Source organism: Aulonocara sp. 'chitande type north' Nkhata Bay, linkage group LG11, assembly GCF_057382095.1.
Source record: "Aulonocara sp. 'chitande type north' Nkhata Bay isolate Kocher_YH1m ecotype deep benthic linkage group LG11, A_spYH_male_GT1.1, whole genome shotgun sequence".
In the NCBI taxonomy this organism is placed as follows: domain Eukaryota; kingdom Metazoa; phylum Chordata; class Actinopteri; order Cichliformes; family Cichlidae; genus Aulonocara; species Aulonocara sp. 'chitande type north' Nkhata Bay.
In genome coordinates this window covers 36079494-36103680 of record NC_141354.1, presented here as the reverse complement: position 1 = coordinate 36103680, position 24187 = coordinate 36079494, and the positions used below count along the sequence as shown (strand labels likewise).

The 24187-nt window shown below is 39.8% G+C and overlaps 1 protein-coding gene across 9 annotated transcripts in view; it reads right to left on the bottom strand.

Annotated features, from left to right (window-relative positions):
• The window catches only part of syngap1b (synaptic Ras GTPase activating protein 1b), a 179095-nt gene that overhangs the window by 115756 nt on the left and 39152 nt on the right, over positions 1-24187 (bottom strand). For all 9 annotated transcript variants that reach the window (XM_086312378.1, XM_086312376.1, XM_086312381.1 and 6 more), the window contains exon 2: positions 15642-16042. In XM_086312378.1, the coding sequence (XP_086168504.1) occupies positions 15642-16042 (401 nt within the window). The remainder of the gene's footprint in view (positions 1-15641; positions 16043-24187) is intronic.

Genomic DNA, 24187 nt, shown 5'->3' with positions numbered 1-24187 from the left:
ATTACTTTTATTTTAAGCCTTCATATTTAATATTAGCACAAAGCATGGCTAATGTGGTTAATATTACCATGGTCCCTTTTTGTTCTTTCTCCCGGTCTTATATTTATTTTTAATAAAGAAGAATTCCCAGTTACAGTGCTCTTATTTACATATTTTTAGTTTTCCTGTGTTTCATCAGCTGACCAACAAACGCAAAATGAGGAGTGACAGCAGGTGAGATGGATCAATTGAGAAAGGAGATGAAAAAAAGGTGCTGCGGCAATGTCCTTTCTTTTTTTTCTTTTTTTTAAAAAATAATGTGGTTTTGAACATTAAAGCAAGTAAACTATTCTAATGGTATCCTGAAATAGATTTATGAGCCTGTAAATGAGGATAATATGAGCACAGTTAATGTTGGTTAAGATGTAGCCCACAGGCCAACATTTGGATCATGTTCTTTAAAGTCTTTGCACATCACCCAACAAAAGTAAAAGAAAAAATATATTATTAAAAAAAGGAATCACTGTATATCTTCCACAGCAGTTCACTTTGTGACTGAAAACCCAAAGCAAAAAGACAAGGAAAAAATAAAACAAGCCACATTTCACACTGCTGCCACATTTGGGCCCACAGTCCCTGAATTCATAAAAGTGAGACTTGAGGGAAAATAAATGGGAGAATGTGCTGCACTAATCAGAAACCCTGGTCCTTTGGAAACATCACAGTTCCACCCAGAAAATACAGCGTATACTGTACAGCACCGACCTATAAATCTTGGCTGAACACCAAAGCTAGTACATTGTTGGCAATGAGCCCCAGAACACCAAGGAAACACAAAGAAATGCCAACAGAAATCTATGATGAGACTTGACTCAAAATAACACACTGTGATGCACCAGTATGTGAAAGCTGGACTGCTGTATTAAGCTGCATTAGATTTAGGTTGGAGTTCTTACTAAACTATGTGTTTGCTGCATTTTAGTCCCATTTGATTGATTGGATTGATGTTTGTAGCATTGCTTTATGACACCAAACACCTCATGTTTGCTCTTAAAAAGCCAGGCTTCAGCACAATCAGGCAGATATTTCAACAAAATTAACCCCCTTTCTCTGTCTGACCATTACCAGACTGCAGAAAACAAAAAAGTGTCAGGTAGCATGCTGAAGGAGGCAAAAGGCAGAGCTCAGAGTTTAGTTGATATTAAACAAAAAGACATTCAAATGCCTGTAAATTTAATACGTTTTTGGTCTACTTAGGCACTCTAACCCAACACAGTTCAACTACATATTCTGCCTTAAGATATATTTGTCACCTTTGTTACAAAACTATTTACTGTTTGAGTTGCTTCATTAGTTTTAAAAAGAATATTTCAAAGGGATTTCTTGTAAAGTTTTCTTATTTAATAAAAATAAATTTTCTAGCTTTAAAGTCTTCTAGTGCTTTTTTAAAATTATTTGTTTTAAGCTTTTTAGCTCATTTTCATATTCTGAACTTCTGAATCTATGTTCTATTTTTTTCAGTTCATTGTTATTTATTCTTATGTATATTTGTATTTGTATTGCACTCCAGCTTTTTCCTATAGTCCAAAAACAGTTGTTGGGTTAACCCAGAGCTTCTAAATTCATAAATATATTTCATCTGCATATATAACTGAATTTTATTTATATGTTTTTGTAAAACATTAGTACTGCAACACCAGTCTTGTTATGTACAAATAAACATTATTACTGCATCATGGAGCTCTACTGGAGTCCTTCCTTGTCGTGTGTGCATAACTGAAATAACTGACATATAATAAAATGTCTGACAGTACCAGTTCAAGCAAAACAAACTGCAGAGGCCAAATTATTGCCAAGCTGTTGTCTATAGCTGCATATAGCTGTTGAAATGTGAGACCATAACATTTTTCTTCTTCTGCACCCAGGTGGTACATAAATTCTGTTTCTACAGTTTTAAGAAACGCTGAATTGTAGTGATTATTTCAAATATGAATAGATGCTGTATGAACAGCAGGTATGAGCATCAGCCACTGTCCTTTATGCATGCTGACATAAACATAAAAAGGTGTGTGCAGAAATGAGAGCAGTAGCCTTGCTTGTGTTAATATAATATATGTGTGTGTGCGTTTTAGAGTGTTCTATTGGGAATAGTGTCTGCATAAAAGAGCTGGTTAGAACACAGACAGTCAGAAGGTGGTACTAACTGCAGAGAGCAGTGCAGGATAGTGCAGCCTGGGGGGCTTTGGGGTAAAGCCAGCAATAGTGAAGGACGCTGGCAGGTCATACTGAGCCATATGTCCCTCAAGAAAGCAGAGAGGCGCTCATTCCAAAGATGCTCTGTGAAGATAAAAGAATTCCAGAGCGAGCGTGCGCATTTTTGTCTGAGTTTAGGAAAGTAAAGACAGCTAATTGGTAGAGTGTGTTCTCATGTGTGTCCAAAGTGACACATAATAATTTAATGCAAACACAACTCCACATCAAGCTACTGCCATCCTTCACTACCACTGCACAGCTATATCACATTGTACAGATAAACACACACACACACACACACTCACACTCGTATACATAAATGCAAATCTCTGCTGCAATAATCTAGTTAAAGCAGCCAAGCTGAAGACACATCACAGCATCGGGATTCTGCTTATGAGTCTCTTTATCCAACTTAATCGGGTACAAGCATCGTAAATCAGCAGCCTTAGCAATTACTCTCTACTTTGCAACTTGTGCAGCCAAAGAGCACAAAGCGACGTTGTAATGTTGTCTTGGAATGAACATATTGCTGGTTACGATGAAATTACAGTACAACCTCCTTAATGAAAAATATATTAAGCAGAATCCATTCTTTATGAGTCCAGAGTGAGAATGCACAGAGCAAGTTCCATTTTTATTGGGCGAGTTTCCCATTTCTCAGCTTTTAGCCTTCCTTGGAGTCTGTGTATCTGCATGCTTTATCTCCTGTGTTGTTTTGTCACACCTTATAGACTACTACAGACTACTATGTCTTTTAATGTAGTACACATTTCTGCAAAATCTACTGAGACAAAGGTTTACTCAAAAAAATCTATTTGGGTAAATCCAGAAAATAATATCGCCTGACCATCCATCTGTCCATCCATCCAGCCATCAACTTAACAGCTGGTACAAATGGTTGTGCTCATTTACATGCTACATGTTACTAGTGAGTTTTCCTCATACCATGGTAACATTATTAGATCCTCAAGAAAAGTAATAAGACAGCCTTCTTCATTCTAAATCGAAGCCTTTTAGTGCATTCACCTTCAATTTAAATCCAGGTCTTGTCAGTGCATACCCTTTTTTTTCTTTCCCTCTTTTAATTCTCGCTGCCAGATTAATGCAGGAAGCAGCAGCAGAGTGTCTGAGCACTCTGTTCTACTAATTGAATATGCTTTAGTGCCAATAAGGACTAGCAAACCTGAATTAACCCCACATTCAGCCAGCTCCATATGATCGCGAATGCAGATAAAGCCACGGTTTCTGAAGCCTTATTGGGACCGCCGTGCCTCACAGTGTTTCTAAATGCATGTAATAAGCGAAGTGGTTTCATATTGCCTGATTGAGCTCTGCACCAGCAATGAGTCCACGAAAGAGGAATTGGGAGGGGTGTGTGGAGGAGTAGCAAACTCATACAGCAGGTAATCTCACTGAATGGTTTTGCGGTTATTGAAGGGATCGCTGTGCTTTTCAGCAGGGTTAAAGTGATGCTTCTCTCTGTCCAGATTTTCTGCTGTTGCCATGGATTCCACAGGAGACAACTGGGCTGTGCTCACTTTTATCTACAGTACGAGTTCTAAGAAGCCTACAAAATACATGTAAGCATAGGTTTGCTCATGCATACACATTAACACTTTCAAATCCTCCTTCTTACACAGTAGATTCTTAATAAGGGTGTGAGTTACACGCAAATAACTAAAATCAACTTAAATCCATGAGTCATAAAAAGCTAAATTCCTGACTAGCCATCTAAATGCCAGTTACAACAAGCTAAATATGGTAATTTTCCCCAGTCACATCTACTTGAACAAGAACAAGCCCACTCATTTTCTCCCCTACTGCTGCCCTGCCCTGTGCAATTCATCACTGACAGCTTGACTCATGGAAAGGCTCCAAAACAACTTTCTACCCCACCAATAGGCATCCCACCACAGCTTCCAGCATGGGGAAAACACCTGGAGGCATTTTTTTCTCTGTGTGTGGCAGGATGCGATTGGTCAGATGTGGCGAGGTCAACAGCTGGAGATGTGACATAACACCGTCTCTGGGGTTGCCATGAGTTGGCAAAAGAAGCTGGCAGGCGGCTTGCTCTCAGCATCCATGGAGAGGCAGCATTAAGCTTGCACTCTGACCATGTTAGATGGTGGACTTGTGTCGCACACACATATTTAAATAAATTATTTCTTTCACACCACAAAGGGCCAGTGGTAATGTAAATACAGCGTTTTATGGTGGAAACTAGAAGCTACAGTGTCCATTAGAACTCTGCAAGCAGAACAAAACAAGGATATTGACAAGGCTTTAACTCCTTCCCAGTGGCCACACTCAAAGGCAGAGCAAGAAGTCAGCTATGACAGAGAGGGGGTGCAAAATGACTAGGACACCGACACTCACAAAAAATATTAGAAAATATTTTCTCGAAGGAATTTAGGCGTTTCACTCGGTGGTGCCGAGAAAGAGCGCTGAAAGTGGTTGAGAAAAAGAAAAACAACAGCTTGAGAGAGTTCAATTTTGGAAAGTGTCATCACAAAACACCTGGACAGTTGCTGCCTGGTTGTTAAATTACAGTATCTGTATCACAAAGATACAAAAATTGTGGGAAGCAGCTCCTCTAAAAAGTGTTTTGAGAGAGGCCATCAGATGCTCTTCTATGATCCAGCAAGCACTCTGAGCTCTACTAACACCTTTTTCTTATTCGCAAAGATAACTACAGCATGCAAGTAAAAGTGGTGCTGCAGAAAAAAAATCACGAGGACATCTAAATCAAAATGTATCTACAACACGGGTTTATTCAGAGCACTTGTAAAAGCAAATTTAATGCCAATCTGCACATTCATTTTTGATTTTTCTTATGCTTGAGGGTGGCAACTGCCTCCGGTCAATTCCAGTCCAGTGGCATGAAGTCATGCAGAATCAATTCAAAGTGAAGAAGAGGAAAAAAATAATAATAATCTCTCACGCAACTGACCCAAGATGTCATTCTTACCCAGAATTAGTGTTTTTTTCTGTATTCCTAATGGCTAAAAAACAGAGACCTGTTTGATTTTTCAACATGACGTTCACAACTTCTTTGGTTGTGAAATGACTAGCATCAGTGGATGAACATTTCTATGCATGTTTATACATCCTCGTGTAAAGTATAGTCCATCTGTACAGACCTTGGCACTGTCACAGTTCATGACAGTCTTCACGCTCCTATTTTAGTGCAAGAGCTGCACAGTGAGACTCTGTATATATCACTATATATCATTATAATTTCTAAATGGATAACATTTTAAAAAGGTACAGAAGGTCGTCATCGTTAGAAAGGTGGAAGAAGGTCTAGCTGATATTCACAAAGAATATCGAACATTTTGAAACTATAATTCAACCAAGACGCAGAGTCTTAAACAGACTTCAAAAACATAAATTCAAAATTCTTGCAAGGAGTAAAGATACTGGGCAAAGTTGCAATATTGACCTAAACTAACACATGAATCATTCTGTTGGATCCATAAATGTCCATACCATGTGGCCAGTATTTGGGGAGATATCTTGTTTAGGGAACAAATATTTACTGGGTAAAAAGACCAGCTGGACCGTAATCTTAGCAAAGAAAAAAAAAGTTTTCAGTATTTCAGCATTGATTCTAATCGTGCATCCAGTGAGTTTCACTATTCCCCAAAGTTCCATCATTATTACATTTAGTAGCTGAACCGATGGTGTGGCTGTCACTGCGTCCACATGCTGTGTTAACAGAATGTGACAGCAGAATGTCTTAGTGTACAACGAAGTAGTATTTGGCATTTATTTATGAGTCCTTAAATGTGAAAGAGTGAAGACTTCAACAATCCAACATTCCCCGATTCTCTAATTAAAGTATAGATTAGTAAATTAATACCTTCCAAGTGCAACACTTGATCACAACACTTGGTTAAAGACAAGTTAGACATTTGATTTCAGGTTCTGGATCATGCTTGGAGACTGTTGACACCTGCAGTGTTGCGATCAATATCATTCGATCTGAAATGAAGTGTTTGCCTGATGGATTTACGCATCCATGATAACTTTGGTAATGCACAAGATTGAAATCGATCCATTTCTAATTACAGTCAGATGATTAGAAATGATTAAGAACAACAACTGTGTCACATCATATGAGGGAACTGCCAGTCCTGGCATAGTGGAAAAGGTTTGGATTTAGGGATTGTGATGTCTGAAGAGAAAGGAAAGGAGGGTGGCAGAAGAGTGAAGGTAGAGCCATTCATGTGAAGGGAAGAGTGGGTTTTTGTTCAGCTTGGCAGGTTGGGTTGAGCGATGCTGCAGGCTGGATAGCCCATACGCCATCATTGCTTCTTCAGTCCCAGCTGTGAGGAGCAAGGGAATATGGTGGCATGATGTGCATGGGAAAGTGTGGGTTAAGAAAGGGAAAGAGGGAGTCTGTTTGCAAGAGAAAGAAAGAAAGCTTAATGAGTCTGTATAACTGCAAGAAATAGTGTGCACTGTGTGATGTTTGAAAACCTAGCAATCCATTATTTCTTAACAGGGCAGTAATCAAACACTGCTGGCTGTCTGATGCTGGCTCAAGCACAAAATCATACACACACTTAGCTGGAACACACACACACACTAATGCACACACATGCTTTCTGTACAGCACGATAGGAGTCAACTTGTCCAAAAGCATGTGTCCTTCAGAGCATCAGTTTTGTCCTTTCATAGACAGATGTTCCACCTCCTTCTGACCTCAAGCACTTTCCAAAAAGAGGCATAGCCATTAAAATAAAAGAGTTGTGCGCTATGATAAAAATAAAAGTGATGCTATTGATTGACAGCAAAGAGTCTCTCTCTACATCAACAACAAGAACCTGGCTTGCATTTTGGCAGTAAGTCAAACTCATTTCCAGTAGGTGTTGGACTCTGCCAAGACTGCCCTTTGTCACCAATTCTGTTCATAGATTTAACGGAAAGAATTTCTGGGCACAGCCAAGGGACAGAGGGTGTTGGTGTCTCATCTTTGCATATGAGAGATAATATAGGACTGCTGGCTTCATCATGCGGTTACATCCTGCGTGCACTTGAGTGATTATTAGCAGCGTGAGAAGCAGCTGGGATGAGACCTCCAAATCTGAGCTTGTAGTTCTCAGTCAGAAAATGGTGCATGCCTCCTCTGCGGTGGGATAGCGCTGCTGCAGGAGGAGAGTTCAAGTACTTTAAGGACACAAGGGGTCACACTGCTTCCCAACATCTGATGTTTGAGACAATTTGATTGGTTAAATATCTCATGTAATCAGTCTGTTCTCACATTTTAAATATAAAACCAACATGGCAACTTCTGAGCAACAACCCATTGCAATCAGTGAATCTGCAAAAATTTTAGATCTAGTCCCAAATCTTTTTCAGAGGTGTCAAGTCATGCTGGTGGTCTCTCATTTGCACAGCTACAGTAACAGCAACATTGTCTTTATGTAAACAAGAGCAGGTTAACATGAACACTGCTGGTTATATAAGACAATGAATGAGAAACATGAAGATCACTGATCCCATATTAAAGATAGGCTGAGGATCTCAGTGTTTTTAGAGGGACTCAGAAAAGCCACCACTCACTGAGGTTGTTCAGACATCTGTTCACTGTCAGTGATTCTCATGTTAGCTAGTGTATTCTGTGACTTCCCAAAAAGTCATCTGACCACACATAATACCAGTTTCACATATCTAACTCTATAATTTAACACACGTTATGCTTGGTTTTAAATGCACTGATACCAACAAGTTATGCTTCTATTGGCTGAAAACTGCAAGGTGTCCTTTCAGTTAACCTGTGATTGTAATGAGTACTTCAGTGGGCTGGAAGATTTCAGTATATTCAACAGTGTAAACACACTAATGCACTCAAAGAAGCAACTGTAAGTATGGAAGTTTGTCACTTGAGAGCTTCTCTGTATTGACATAAAGGAGTTAGTAGGGTAAAAACAGACTGCTGCCTGATGACCATGGATGGATGGATGGACACATGAAGAACACTGTCTGAAATAAATATTTCATATGACATCAGTTATTAACATGAGAATGGTAGAATAGTAAATTATCCTAAATTGACATAAGAACGTGATGAAAACAGTGAAAAAAGACATTTAAAAATAGCACAGCATAAATTAAAAAGCATCATAAGAACATATACAGGCAAAATGGCGAGCAGGAAGACTTTTAGAAGAGGTCGAAATGAAGCTCTAGCTGATGCATGTGGGCTGACATCGTGAACTAAATCCTTAAAATGTTAATGTATGTTGAGGTAGTCTATTCTGCATGCTCGTAGAGGCTGTAACAGCATAAAAACAGTTCAAGCCACCCATAAGTCTCCACATCCCACAGAAAAGAACCCAGCCAAGTACAATTCTTCTTAATAAAAATGATAAATGGCAGAGAATTGCTTTTAAGGTCATAGAGATTTGGCAGTTTCTCCTGGTAAGATTGCAGGAGACAAATTAGACATAGTTTTCCTCTTTCTCTAGGTGCCTCCAAGGAATTGAGGACAAAATAAACTGCACGCTAGTCAGAGGACAGGCAAATTAATCAAAATGCTAAGATAAAAGTCACTTAAACCCTTGTATGTACAGGATGACCTTTGGAAAAATGTTTTATTTCTGAGTGAGTGACAATTTTTATTTAAATGGCATGTAATAGTTACTCAAATACCAAGACGTTCTTGTTAACATCGCCCCAGGGGTTCAGTCCGGCCACCTTACTAAAAGAATCAGTCTTTCTCTTCTTTTCTGCAAACCACAGCCCACCTGTGTTCATTACATAATTAATCCCTTCGACTCCCACACGACAGCCACCTCGATGCGTTCTCCGGGGTCATGAGCAAACATGCTATCCACCTCTGAGCAACTCTTTATGCACTGTGACAACAGTAGCTACAAGCTAAAGCCACTGAGGTGCTGTGGCCTCTTTGCAGATAAGCTCTAATGCAGTCAAATGTAAAATTCAGTGCAGGAAATGGGGCCACTAAAGAAGCAGATACAATCATCAACCATATGTGTTTTGAGCTACAGGACTACATCTTCTTTTTATAGTGCTGATATTTCCCAGCTCTTTCAAATACTCTCAGGCTGAGCAAGGCTCTTGCTCCCCCCCCTTCCACATTGTGTTTTTTTTTTCTTGCATAACACAGTTGGAGGAGCGAAGCCCAAACACATGACTTTGGGGACAGGGCACTGGTGCGTGGCAATGGTATATGAAACTCTGTCACCTCAAATTAATGCGAGATGCAAGGAGGAGAAGGAGGTGGAGAAGAGGATGGCAGGAAGCCATCACTGTCAACCCTCTCGCTCCCCCTACAGGACAAAAGGAGGAAGAGCAGTCTGCAGCAGTGAGGAAAATTGGTGGGAAGGGATTGATCATCCAGATGAGCGCATAAGTCTGGACGTTAAAAAAAGTTCATTACTTTTTCTCGAAGAAAATCCTACTTTTGAGAAGGCTGAGTCACCAAATGTTTAATATTATTTCCTGAATATCTGACTACAAGGATTAGCCATTATCAGAAATTATTGATTAAGTTAGGAATTAATCATCATAATTCTGATTCATTTACAAAGTTAAACAATTACTAAGACAGCTGCTTCTAGTTTTTTTCACTTCCTTCCTTCTGCAGTATCTACAGTGCTGATTCAACTCTACTGTAGTTTTTGTAGTGCATCCATTTGTACCAATTTTTTTCTTCTTCTTCTTCTAATCCTAACATATGATCCCAGACAGAGTAACACTAAGTGACATTTTCCGCTGCTTCGGGCTGCATGCTCGCTTGTTTTCTAAGTAACGCTGCTCCATTTTTCTTGCTTGGAATTCACTGGGAAGAATTTTTTACCAATCACACACAAAAGCTGAGGGGAGGAAGCTTAAAGTCACATTTGGTTGTGATTACTGGATGACATTTTGTTGGAGGGGGAAAGCAAATTAAGGGGCTTGTAATAAAGGCAAGATATTTAAAAAGCATTTATTTTTAACTTTCCACACATCTTGTAGGTATTATCCTTGGCAATTAAAGTAAGCCAATGGCTGACATGTCAATGAGAGTTTAATCCCATTCTATCCCTATGAAGTGACTGCACACTTGATTAGTAGGAAACAGTTCAATGAACCCAACACACCAGGAGTGAAAAGCTACACAGACGCACATTAACACAAATTTCCATAGTGACACATTTTAGGCACAACAGAGGAGTCTTGTTCCCCGAAGCGACACCTCAGCTCTCCGGGGAGACGTCCCTCCCGTGTCTTTCTGATGGCTGCCATTCATAAAACATTTTTTAAAAAATGGAGCGGTAAGTGAATGGAGCTGTGAGGAGCACAGAGACAGGTGGCCTGTGGGAGAGCCAAAGACTCCTGCCAGTCGCCCTGGAGAGAGGGAGCGAGGAAGAGGAGCACAGAGGAAAGGACGGAGATAGAGTGGGCGGGTGGATGAGGAGGAAAGGGACAGAGCAGGAAAGAGGGAGAAACTGTGAAGGAGAGCCGCAGCAAAAAAAATGGAGAGAGAGAGGAGCAGAAAGAGGAAGTGCGGCCGCAAAGAATATGGAGACAGAAGGAAGGAGGCAGAGAAGCAGACAGATTAGGGAGAGTAGGAGGGGATGAAACAACAGGGAGATTAGATAAAGACGAGAGATAGCAGGAAGCAGGGGAGAGAAGAAAAAAAGGTAAGAGTGATGGATCAATGGAGGGAATTAATATGAGGACTGAGGCTGGAGGAGGCAGAGATACGAGACACAGCAGGAACTGCGCTGAGCTTAGATGCAAAGCATATAAGCAAACAGAAAATCAGAGAGGTGAAAGGTGTGTGTTTGAGATGGGCTGATAACAAAATGTGCGGGAAGCAGAGAAAGGAGAGCAAGGTCCTCCTCTGATCCTCCATATCTCCGCTGTGGAAAAGTACAGTATGATTGCTTTTTTTTTGCTTTTTTCTTTTGCTTTTTTTTTTTTTGCTGAGCCACAGAAGCCATCTAAAACGAATGGAAATAAATTGAAGGGCGAGTGTGTGTATGTCTGTGTTTGTGCGTGAAAGGGAGAGGAGGCGAGAGACACCCGCTCTGCATGAGGTGAGTGACAGGCATGAATATTTAATGCCTCTCGCCGTCGCCGAGGTGACGGCCATCAGCACGTCAGCCCTGCCTTAGATTCGTTCACAGCTGCTGCCTTATTGGCACAATTAGGCAGGGATGAGCCACCGATTAATTGAACCGGGCTCTCCATTCAGTCCTTCAGCAGTTGTGCGGGGTTATCACTGGAAATGCTGCTGCATTCATCGAAGCGATGACCAGCAGAAATACCACCGGCAGCCATGCACACACATGACAGTAAAGCTGGCACTTGTATGTTGACCATGCAAGGATTCATTACTTTATTGCCTTGCCAACAAAGCTGAGTTTACCTTAGAGTGAGAGGTTAAATCACAGGCCATGCAGTGGCACACATACTGCATAAATAGCAACAGGCAGTGAGGCAGACAAATTAAAAGTAAGCACAAATAAAACAGCTGTATTTTCATGTGTCAGAATTTAGGCCTTTAATGCAAACTGAAAAATATAATAGCATGTGCATAATACAATAATTGCCCCGCCAAGTTTGGGGAAGTGACCTATGGATTTTTCAGGCCACTGCCTCATTTATGGTGGCATTATAAGTAGTGTTATAAATCAGCAGTGTTAGCTTAAACCGTGTGCATTTGTGTGTGTCTGTGTGCATGTGTGAGTTGGAAAACTTGCAGAACAGTACCATCTCCTGGCCTGAAGATGAGATTTTACTCTAACCAGCAGCAGATGCACTCTCTCTGTTTATCACACTAATACACATTTTAAAAAGCCCAGTTAATCAGTGTTAACTAACTGAGGAACCAGAGAATAAACACAGTCAAGCTTTGTCTTGTACACAATTCAGTTTAGCCCTGTTTAAACAGCAAACATTTCATTTTCACTGTAGATCTCGGGAGTGGTGAAAAACAGAACAAATTGTTAAGTACCAGCTAAAAACAGAGAGGCATTTATTAAAGCATTTAAAGCTCTACATATATCAAAGTTACGTTGTTACTGTGCAGTTGATGTAATAAACAACAGTGCAGACAACTGCTATTCAGGGAAAAGTCAACCCTGAGCTACTTTAAACAACCATCTGACAAATCTAGGATATTAAAATCCAATTAGAATATATTTTCTACTGTAAAACACAGAAACGACGTCTTCAGACCATCTGTGCTGCCTAAAAAGTGTCACACAGGCTGAACCTCATGTTTCCAATAAATTTTTTTCATGTCAGAGACAGGTAGAAGGGGATGCATTTGATTCAATGTAACTGCTTCTTTTAACAAATACTGTGAAAATACCAAAACCAACAATGGTGGTTGGTTTTGAGAGTAAAAGGTAGCTTATAAAACTCTGTAGGGTTATAATTTCACAAATTACTGATCAAAAATGCTGTAATGTGTGTGTTCACCTGTTCTCCTTGATATAATTCCTTAATCATCCTTAATTTCATCTGCATTTCATGGAAAATTATTTCTGCAGCACTGGCTTCATCATAATTTCCATGAAACATTTCATTTTGGCTGGCTGTTTATAGGCGGTTCAAGAAAATTTAAGAACTAAATAAATAATTACTTAGATGACCAAAGAAGTGATGTATACTTTTTAATTTCAAAATAACTACCATCCCACTGTGTTTTTTAATCTTCTGAGGTTTGTGGTTGCCGTGTAACTGTGTCTAATGACAGCCAGAAACAGACGGCTTCCCCCAGAAACAACAGCTGCCCCTGAAAATGAACCCCAACAGCGAGCCTGAGGCGACACTGATTCAGTCCAGGGAAACTCGAGTGTGTGGGACAGTCTGGACACAGTCCTCTCTGTCTGACCTTCTTTAAAGTAGATATTATTAAAAAGTATTGGCCCTTAAATAGCACAAAAACTTATGACAGGTCATTGTGAGAATACCCATCAAGATAGTGTTTGATAGAATCTGAATCTAGGTCTACTAATCTATCCAGTCTATGTCTTTGGTTATGATTGCTTTTAGATAAATGGCTCGAAGTCAGTTATGCTTTGCTACAATAGATTACATATTATATATACACCTGCTTTAAATTCAAGCCAGGCATTCTGCAAAACCATTTTCTAATGGGACCGCAACAGTACCGGACATTCGGTAAGTTTTGTAATCACTATTTTCATATCTTTTAATGTTTCAGACATCATTTTTCATAATAATTTTTAAGTAAAAACATTTCAAAGTCTTTTGTAAAGGACTTGAAATATCCTATTTGACATTCAGGTCCTTCCCTTATGGGGCGATCGTGGCTCAAGAGTTAGGAGTTCGCCTTGTAATCGGAAGGTTGCCGGTTCGAGCCCCGGCTCGGACAGTCTCGGTCGTTGTGTCCTTGGGCAAGACACTTCACCTGTTGCCTACTGGTGGTGGTCAGAGGGCCCGGTGGCGCCAGTGTCCGGCAGCCTCGCCTCTGTCAGTGCGCCCCAGGGTGGCTGTGGTTACAATGTAGCTTGCCATCACCAGTGTGTGAATGGGTGGATGACTGGATATGTAAAGCGCTTTGGGGTCCTTAGGGACTAGTAAAGCGCTATATAAATACAGGCCATTTTCCCTTAGAATTTAGTTGAAGCACCTTTTGCAGCACTGACACTTTAAAGTCTTCTTGGAAATGATCCTACAAGCTTGGCACACCTTTCTTTTGGAAGACTTTCCCATTTTTCTTGGCAGAATCACGTAAGCTCCATCAGGTTGAATTGGGAGTGTAAGTGCACAGCCGTTTTCAGGTTTCTCCAAAGATGCTGTTTGAGGTGCAGTTGTGGTCTCCGGTTTGGCCACTCAACGACTTTCAAATAGGTTTCTCAAAACCACTTCTGTGTTTTCTTGGTGATATGCTTCATCTTCTGGAAAAGTTAACCTTTGCCCAAAAATTAGATCCAAAACATTCTGAAACAGATTTTCACTCAGGGTTGCTCTCTAGGTTTCTATATCTTTCCCTTTAACATAACTCTCAGTCTCTGTAACAGTAAAGGGAAATATCCCCACAACATGTTGCTGCCACTACATGTTTGACTTTCCTCCACATGCACTTTGGGAACACATACTATATTTGCCTTTTTTTCAGCCCCAATGGTTTTGTTTCTAGTGGCTTGAGAGTCATTCAGTTGGCTTTTGGCAAACCTGCACTTCCATTGGCTTTTATGACTTCCAACAGGCCAGCTCACAGTAAAGGCCCACATGACAGAGTGCAAGTTCTCCGGTCTCCACCAGGGTGTACTGCATCATCTATACCTATTCATTCACAGTTGTTCTTTGTTTCCATTATTGAATTTGACTGTACACTGAGACTTAGACTGTCGTTGACTCAAAACTTTTTCCGTTTGAGAATTATAGCGGGTTTCAGTGTTGTAGAAATGTACTTGTATCACTCCACAGATCAGTAAACATTCTAGTCTCATAGGTCCAACAATTATTCTGACATACAGCATAGTACCTCAGTTACAAACGTTTGTCCCTTATCCAATTACATCTCCTGAATTAGGTAAGCACATTTGGACCATAATTTGTAGAAGCATCCCAAGGAGCTTATTGAAGTTTTAAACTTTATTAACATTTCTATATGGATTTCCAACATGCTAGGAGCCCCTGTGCACTAATGACAGCCTGAAAAAAACAGGTTCGGACACCCTGGGTTTCATAAGCAAACCCAAGACAGTGGGTCTAACCTGTTGGTTCTGATTATGTTAAGTTCATTTAATAATCATGTAGAAGGCTCATATCACCGATGTGGTTGTAAGTGCAGTTAAAGTTTCTCAGCAAGTGTTACTCAATCTAAATGCTCTGTTGGTGACACCATTTTTGTTTGCTTGTTGTTGTGTTTTTCTTGGTTGTTGTTCAATGTGCTCATGTCACTGGGCTTATTTTTGATCAGTTCCGTGGAATATTTTTCTCACTTGACCCATAAGAACAGAAACCTGTACTGTAGCGAGAGGGCTGCATTTTACACTACCAGAGACTGAGTGGTGATGTGGGAAGAGGTACAGCATTCCCTCCATGACCACTAAATTTTTCATTTTGATGAGTGGAATTTAAATCTTGCCAGGATCTAAGTCTGAAACAACAAAATATGTCATGTCTATTTACATGATGTTATGAGATATTTGTCATGTTTGGTGTATTATCTTATTTCGTTTCACTTGTCTATGTAATAAAAGTTGTTTGAGCACTATTTGTACCAAGTGACGATACAATGTGATCAACGAGTGTGACTTCAATCAAAAAACGGAAATATCCGTCTTTTAGAGTGGTATCTGGTGAAAAATACTTGATAGGGATTGAGTAGCATCCTAATTTTCTTCTGGTTTCCCACCTGTGGCAAAAAGTCCATGAGAATAAGTGTATCTTTGGGGTGTGGAGTACAATACCTCTTCCTGGTCCAACATGTAGAGCTGATTTCCGGTGCTCACGCGAAGACGGGGGTTCCAACGGTCCTGAGGTGGACGATCGTGTGATGGGCGGTCGTAGATGGGGCGTTCGTGCGAGGGACGGCTGTAGGATGGGCGATCGAAGGTAGGACGATCAAAGGATGGGCGGTCGAAGGACGGGCGGTCAAAGGATGGGGGGTCGAAGGACGGGCGGTCGAAGGAAGGGTGGTCAAAGGACGGGCGATCGAAGGAAGGGCGGTCGTGAGAAGGACGGCTGTAGGAGGGACGGTTGTAGGTAGGACGTTCGTGAGCGGGACGGTCGTAGGAGGGAGCGTGGAAGGAGTGGGCGTGGGAGCGATGATGGTGATAATGATAGGAGGGGGGGACGGCACACCTTGCATCTAAAAAAGGAGAGAAGGAGGGCAGAGGGGGTGGTAGAGAGGAGGGAAAAGAGGGTCAGTTAGGATCACTGGAAGGAGGGCTGTGGTGCTGTGTCACGTCTACCTTCATAAAATCAATGTCAGATGTCGTAAACGTATTTTGATCTGCTATAAAGATGGAAACAGACACAAGTTCCAGGCAACGAGAGAAGAAAGAACATTTGATTTGACATTTCTTTTCAAAAGCACAAAAAGAAGAGATCAACAAAATAATACAAACATTTAACCAACCTAAAGAATACATCAAGTGTGCTTCCAAATGCGCTTATTATACACCACTTATACACCACGCTCCCACAACATTAGAATTACTGACAGGTAATGTGCATAAAACAGTTCTAACCTCATTATTGCCGTGAACCGTCCAGCTGGGAAAACTCAAGTCCTGGCATTTGTGTGTATGTTATTTCAACCTCCCACACAACAGTTTTTGCAACAGCATCCCCCACCGGCAGTGCCCTCTCAGCAGGACAATGCACCCCACCACTCTACAAAAACTGTTCAGGAACAACAACAACAGCCCAAGCCATTGACCCGGCTTCCAAACTGCTTAGATGCCAATGTGATCCAGAATCCACCCGAAGCACCAGGGAGGTCCCACACTGCAAGCCACTGGACCAAAAGGCTCAACTGCCAACTTCGTGCTGGCAGACACCACAGGACACGCCTAGAGGCCCTGGAGTCATGTCCAGACAGTTCAGAGTTGTTTTAGCAACACAAAGGGGATCAACACAATATTTGGCAGCTGGTTTAATGCTGTTGCTTTCCAGTCAAGCTACAGTTATGAAGCATTTAAAATCTATGAAGCGCCTTGAGGCGACTTATGTTGTGATTTGGCGCTATATAAATAAAATTGAATTGAATTGAATTGAAAATGGCTTATTCAGTTTAGCCTAACATTACCCAACATGAAAATCACAACTTGCCATTTTTTATTTGTTTTTTTTGTTTTTTTGTTTTGTTTTATTTACTATTGTGACTTTTTTCTATGCAGATAACAATGAGCTAGATCACAGCACATTATATATATTATTGTTCAATTTTTTGCCTCTGGAAAATTGCCATGCTAGTTGTTCCTTGGCAATTCCACACTTGACACATGTGTGTGTGAATGGGTGAATGACTGAATGTAGTGTGAAGCGCTTTGGGGTCCTTAGGGACTAGAAAAAGCGCTATACAAATGCAGGCCATTTACCATTTACCATTTGACGAACCAAAAAAGTTTAAATCTCAAAATGCCACACTACGGCTTTGCAAACAAATTTGTCAAAACCTCTGTTTGTTTTTTTTATATTTTCATAAGGGAACACGCACACGGACCTAAAAACTAGCAGGGGATTGTAAAAATAACTGAAAACTCACATAATGGTTAGTGCAGTTGTTGAGATACCTCATACTAGCTCACTTTTCCCCTGTAATAACATATTCCAGAGAGAAAAAAAAGTCCTTTTTTTAAAACACTAATCCCATTCACACATATGCAGCAAAACAAAAACAAGAGTCTCTTCTTATATCTAAAACTTTACTGAAATAAATGCTAAGCGGCACTATGACGACCAAAGACGTATTTGGAAACACTCCAGAGTGAAATGTGAAATAAAACAGACAAATTCTTCCCCATTTTATTTTTAGAAAGAAGGCACCACACAGTGAACCTCTATCTCCGTTACTTTTACAGCTTAAAATGATAATTGTCTAATTGAACAAGTCCTAGATCCAGCTCACCACCATAATCTAATCATCTGTTCTTTGGCCTGCAGCTATCCCGTCCACCAAAATTAGCAGAAATCTGTTCTAAGGTTCCTCAGATATCCTGCTGACAGACAGCCGGCAAACCAACGTATAATCTCCTCGACAGGGGAACGAATTATCTTCAGTGCTTTCCCTGATTCCAGGGATCATTTAAGAAAATATGGAAAAAGAATGAAAGTGATATCTTAGGGCCCGGCGCTTGAGATAATTAAAGAAATTGATCACAGAGTACTGGAGACATTAATATGGATACTTTCCAGGTAGCTGTGTGACTTTGTCTTAAGTGAAAAATGTGTGGCTAAGCTCTGTGGGTAAATGAGGCAGTTTGTCTTTTCTTTCTTCTCTGTGGTCTCGGGTTTCTGGCCTTATTACACAATCTTAGGCTGTATTTAAAGTCATAAATTACATTAAGCATTTTTAGGAAGATTTTGTATATGAGGATATTACTGTATGAGGAAAAGCAGAATGAGAACAGAACAATAATGTCTGGGCTTTGAGAAGTGATGTGTACATCACTTTTCTTTGGCTACAACTCTTCAATGCACCCATCTGTGTGACCATCATTCCTCTGCATCTCAGTGACCTGCCGTGGACCCGTGGATCAGCTGTTCTAATACTGACCTCACATTTCCTCTGCCTGCTCTCAAAACTCCTTATTTAGTGTGTCGCTTTAAGGTTTCAACATTTTTTTTTTTTTTTATTCAGTGAGGCAGCATCTCTCACATGCTTCAGATTACGCCACTGAGCATTTTATGGTTTAAAAGCAAACGTCTGGGGGCAGTTCTCTCACTTTATCCTGCTTCATGCGGGAATTCAAAGACTCACTCTTCTTTTAGAAATCGTCTGGTCAAACACACACAATACATTGTCTTCAAAGAGAAAACAAAACAAACTGCCAACAGGCTGGATTTTTTGTACTTGTTTAATGTTTTTCTAAATAAAAAAATAGCACCGTCTCCCTGTAAGGCTAATGACCATTCCACAAGGAGCAAGATTACATATCGTGGTTCAGAACAGGAGATTTTTTTTAAATCGATTTATTCTGAAACCAATTGATGGTTTATTTTTTAAGTTGGAAGAATACACAGATTTTTGAACTAAATCCACAGGTAAACGATTTCTCAGAAAGATTCCTGCAGTTTGTGAGTCAGCCAGAATAACATTTCCCCAGCGGTTCACACCTCCTGCTACAAGGAAAAGTCAAGTTCACACCTACAACATCTGCAGGCTGTAGTACGAGGCCAGAACACAGACACATTTTCACACAGTCACATGTACTCACAGACCCGGGGGAGAAAACACTGTTTATTTGAAACAGATACTCAAGAGCAGCGGGCTGCTGACATTCATCCGACCTGCTGCATGAAGTTAACATACAAGCATTTGATGTAGGAAATCGGTTGTGGAGGTGACCGACTGAAGCGTTGCACACTCTCCTCATGAGAGCAAAAAAAAAAAAAAGTCTTGCCTGTGGCCCAAAATGCAACACCACGCAGCATGTCATAACTGATTACAGTATCGTCATTTCACATATTCTCCCTCAAATCCTGGTTACCAGACACTGACGGCTACAGCGTTTCCACATCCCCAGCCGAAGCGGAAATCGTAGCGAAATAACAACTCGGTTGATTTTTCAGGTTCCTGTTTGAATTATGAATTGGGGTGCTAAAATATTGATGAACTCCAAAACAAGCAAAGCTAATTAACATGGACGAATGCAGGAGTGATGAGGGGTGAATCGCAGAGTGTGGCTTCATGTGCTCCATCACTTTTCATCCCATGACAGGGAGAAGTTTTCAGTCATGCTTTAGGGCAACTTTAATCGCTCGACAGTTATCACATAAATTATTTTCTAATGTGGGGTGATCACTGTAAACACGGTTAATATTTTGTCTAGTCCTACAAAGTTTCTAATATAACCACACACAAAAATTCCAGTCTGGAAACAAGAAAACCTTTTACTATGTATCTCTTGGGTGAATAAAACCTCAAGATATGTATATGAGGGTCACTACAGCTACTGCTGAGCCTTTCTTGCTGCATAATTTTTTTAAATGCAGGTAGTATGAGGAGTAAAGAGAAATGAAAAGAGGGATGGAGCAGAGAGAATGTGGAGTGCAGGCTGACAAATTCATAATTCATTAGGGCGACTTATGGCAGCAAGCTTTTTTAAAATCATGTAGAACCAGGACTTTACAGCTGCTTCTAAAGATCACTTGAATCATTTGTTTGAGGTGGGCTTTCTTTCTATTTCATTGTGTTTTACTTTGTATTTATGGGCGTCTTCACATTTCAAACCCTCCACTTCCTGTCCTTGTGTGTTTGGTTTTCCACCTGTTTGATTGCTCGTCTTCTCTAATGTCTTGCACCTGTGCTTAATTATCCCCCTTTTATGCATTTAATCTGTGGATTTAATCATCCACTGCATGGTGTTTGCTACATAGTGGACTCACATGGAATTAAGCATAGATAGCTGCTGATATACTACACAATGCATCGTTATTACATAATTATAATTATGCACTAGATATTGTTAAATATTCCTAACATTGCGAACAAGAGCAGAAAAACACATTTGAGGCAATGGGTGCCTCAGTAGTGCTATTTTTGGATAAGTACAGGTTGTAATTGGCAAATATCTCCACAACATTGAAAGGAAAATGTATATCTGAGCACACATAACTTTAACGACAACAATTTCTATGAACTTCATCCACCTAAAAGCAGTATAATTCGGCTTAATTCATATTTAATACAAATATTAAAAGCATATCTGACAGCTCCTTTCCCCCTTCTAAAAACAAACAGAAAAGGCACAAAGGTCTCACTTGTGCACGGCTTCTGTACATTACTTTTCTGTGTTTCCTGAGATGTGCAATGACATTGAAGCACTATATAAATTACATTTACAGTTGAGATTTTTGAAGAGCACTGCAAAATGGATGACAGACTACATGGTGCACTATATAGTGAATGAGTGGGTAATTCAAACACGGCAGGATATTTCTAATCCACCCTACACTGTTTCCCTACACTTTAACTGTGGTTGTGTGTTGCTGTTGGAGATCTGTCACATGAAGTGCTATTCTAAGCCAACTAGCCTTAAGTGCAAGCGGGTTATAAAACCCTCCAATACCGAGTTTGCACTGATGCAGGCTTACTGTGCTAACCACACTCATGAAGGTGCAACTGTTTTGTGTCCATTATGAATGAAACTCCATGCACTCCAGTCCCCTGTCAGAATTTCAGGACTGCCTCAGTAATAAATCACTTGAAAAAAATATTTGATGGCCTTTAGTACTGTTGTTATTTATTTATTTTTGTCTTTATAGAAGCTAATATTACAGAACGGATGTAGAGGCCAGTGTGAGTTCCCTTGTTCCTGAGCCATTATTTGGGAAATTAGGTTCAAGAATTATCTACATAAATTTGTATTTATTAGCTAAATCTGATTTTAAAACTAAAACTAAAACTAATAATAATAATAATAATAATAATAATAATAATAATAATAATAATAATAATAATAATAATAATAATACAAGTTAAAGCACTAAAATAAAAATACCATATACCTGACATAAATCCCTTTCTCTTTGTTTTTTTGTGTTTGGTGGAGAAACTTTAAACCATTTCGGGAGGATGTCAATGTTGCATGCGGAAACTAAATAAATCAATGTCATTACCACCAAAAGCATTTTCAGTAAAACCTAACAGCATTTATTTGAAATTATAATAAATGTTACAGAGCAAATAAGACAAATGATGCCAAACGGTCCACTGGTTCAAAGAAGGGGAGTTTGAAAAGGTTTGGTGACCTCTGTTGACTTTGTGGAGATCTGGATTGAACAAAATAATTGTGGTGAAATAGCAAATAACAAATTTTAATAAGCACAAAAAACAAATGAACATGAAATCAAAGAGAGCCATGATATTTACATGAAAAAACCTGTAGGAGGAAGGAAATGCTTATTAATTCCTACCTGTACTTAACATATAAAATACACATTTATATACACGCTACTATTTATTTATAGCATCCCTATAGACCCTAGCAATATATACATCTTTATACATTAATCTATATTTAACTATATATATTTAACAATTATATATAACAGTTTTCTACAGTTTGTTTCAGTAAAAATTTTCTTGTATAAAAAATTAAACCATAAAAAGATTTTTATGCTCAGTATATTATATCATTAACTTTGTTTTAATAGATGATACGTTATCAGTGAACTATTTCATGTAATCAGCAGACATCAAGTTTACACACAAGCTGTAAGCTCATGCATTGCAGGTGAGAATTTGCAGAACTGGTAGAACATCAGGCTTCTCTGATTCATTGTTATAATGCAGTAATTTACTCTCTCTGTGTCAATCCATCCATCTGTTTCCCAGACGGCTGTTGGTGCTGAAGCCTATCCCAGTTGTGACAGGGCGAGAGGAAACCATTCACTTTGACACCTAGGGCCAGTTTATTAACCCAATAAGTATTTGGAAGAAAGCCTGCGCACCCAGGAAAAACCCGAGCAGGCACACAGAGAACATGCAAACTCCATGCAGAAGGGCCCCAGATGGCCAGTGAATCCAAACTCAGGATGCTCTTGGTGTGATGTGTCAGTGCTAACTACCACACCATCATGACACCTCTGAATTTACAGTTTTAACTAAAAAAAAAAAGTTGAAAAAATTAAAATCTCACATTAGAGACTTCATTTTATTTAAAGTTCTCTTATTCATGAAGCCCACAGCTGTTCATTTCACCAGTGCTTCAGTTGTAGAGTGCTGACTGAATCAATATGGGAATGTTTTTCCACAAGAAAAAAAATGTAACAAAAATAAATAAATAATTACGAGCATTACAGCCTAAACACATCAGCAATTCGAATCCTAATCTGTTTTTAGGATAATTATTCGGGGGTCTTTTACCCGCCAAATAATTTAGTGACTTCTTTATCTCTATAAAGCCTGAACCATAAAATTATTGCCAGAAAAATGTACTTTTATGAAACTGGAGTATTTATTAAACCTTCTTGCAAATTAAAAAAAAAAGATTTGCATTAAATATCAGTCTGCACTTATGAGTTTTAATTTGTCATCATTTTTTCTACAACTGGCATTTATGTCCAATTTACTGCTCACAGTTTATCTTAAAATCTATGTTGAAGAAATCTTTCTTCTCTTCCTTCGCTGCAAACGTCAAAGTCCAACAGAAGCAAAATGGCAGAATTTTATCTGATCGTTAAACTAAACGAAAAACATGCGATACATATGAAGTTTTTTGCACAAACAGTGCAAAAAACTGACACGTTCAGGTTCAAGGTTTCGTACTCAAAGTTGGACTGGGTTGTTTGCACATTTTATCTTCAAAGGCAACAGGAAAAGTAGTGTTATAGCTTGCAGCAAACAAATGTTTCTAAGTTTCAGCATGTTAGTTCCTCCCATATATTTTATTATTAAAAGAGGAACCATATATCACCGTTACTCCACTCTTCTGCCACTGCAGATGTTTGTGTCAACTTGAAGCCAAACTTTTAAAGAGAAACATGACAGATGTTGAGTAAGAGCAACACGAATCACTGTTCATTAGCACAAAGCTTCAGAGAAATACAGCACATGCTCTATACCTGCCTACAAAAAGTACCCAACCCCTTCAATCCAAACTTTGGAACCGTGCAGAGCAAAGTCAAGATGCTGAGATATTCACTGGGGTATAGCAGCGTGAGTCATCCAGAGCCCAATATGCGCTACTCTACTGTAGGCCTACCTCTCCACCCCCGAGGCTGTCTATTAAGGGCCTGTGAAGCACAGTGGACAGAATTTCAATGAGCACACCCATTCTTCTGGCTGTCCGTTTGTACGTACAGGGTGCAGAGGCACGGCTCTAGGTTGCATGAATATACAGTAACGATTTGGCACAAGCGAAAACGCTGAGATGCCTGTTTTCTCCACTCATCTCTCTACCTCACTCTGTCTTTCATTCACTCTCTGCGGTCTGCTCTCCGCGCTGCCTTTGTTCCCTCTCTGAGGGCTATTTTCCTTTTTCTGCCTTCCTTAGCAGTTTACAAAGAAGAGTGCCATGCACCAATCGGATGACTGGTCAGCCTTAGTCAACGTTGTCATTACTGGAACCCAACAGACCTAATGTTGATTTATACACATCGCTGAGCTCCAAAACAGTGCTAAAAATAAAGCTTGCAATATCTCTGGGCCGCCCGGGGCAAATAATGTACTCCTGCAAGCATGGGGAACCAAAGCATCTTACTTTCCAGGCAAGACGGTACCACATAGTGCACATGCCATTACTGTGACCTCAGCTGCACCAGTATCACGTATTACTGCATTTGA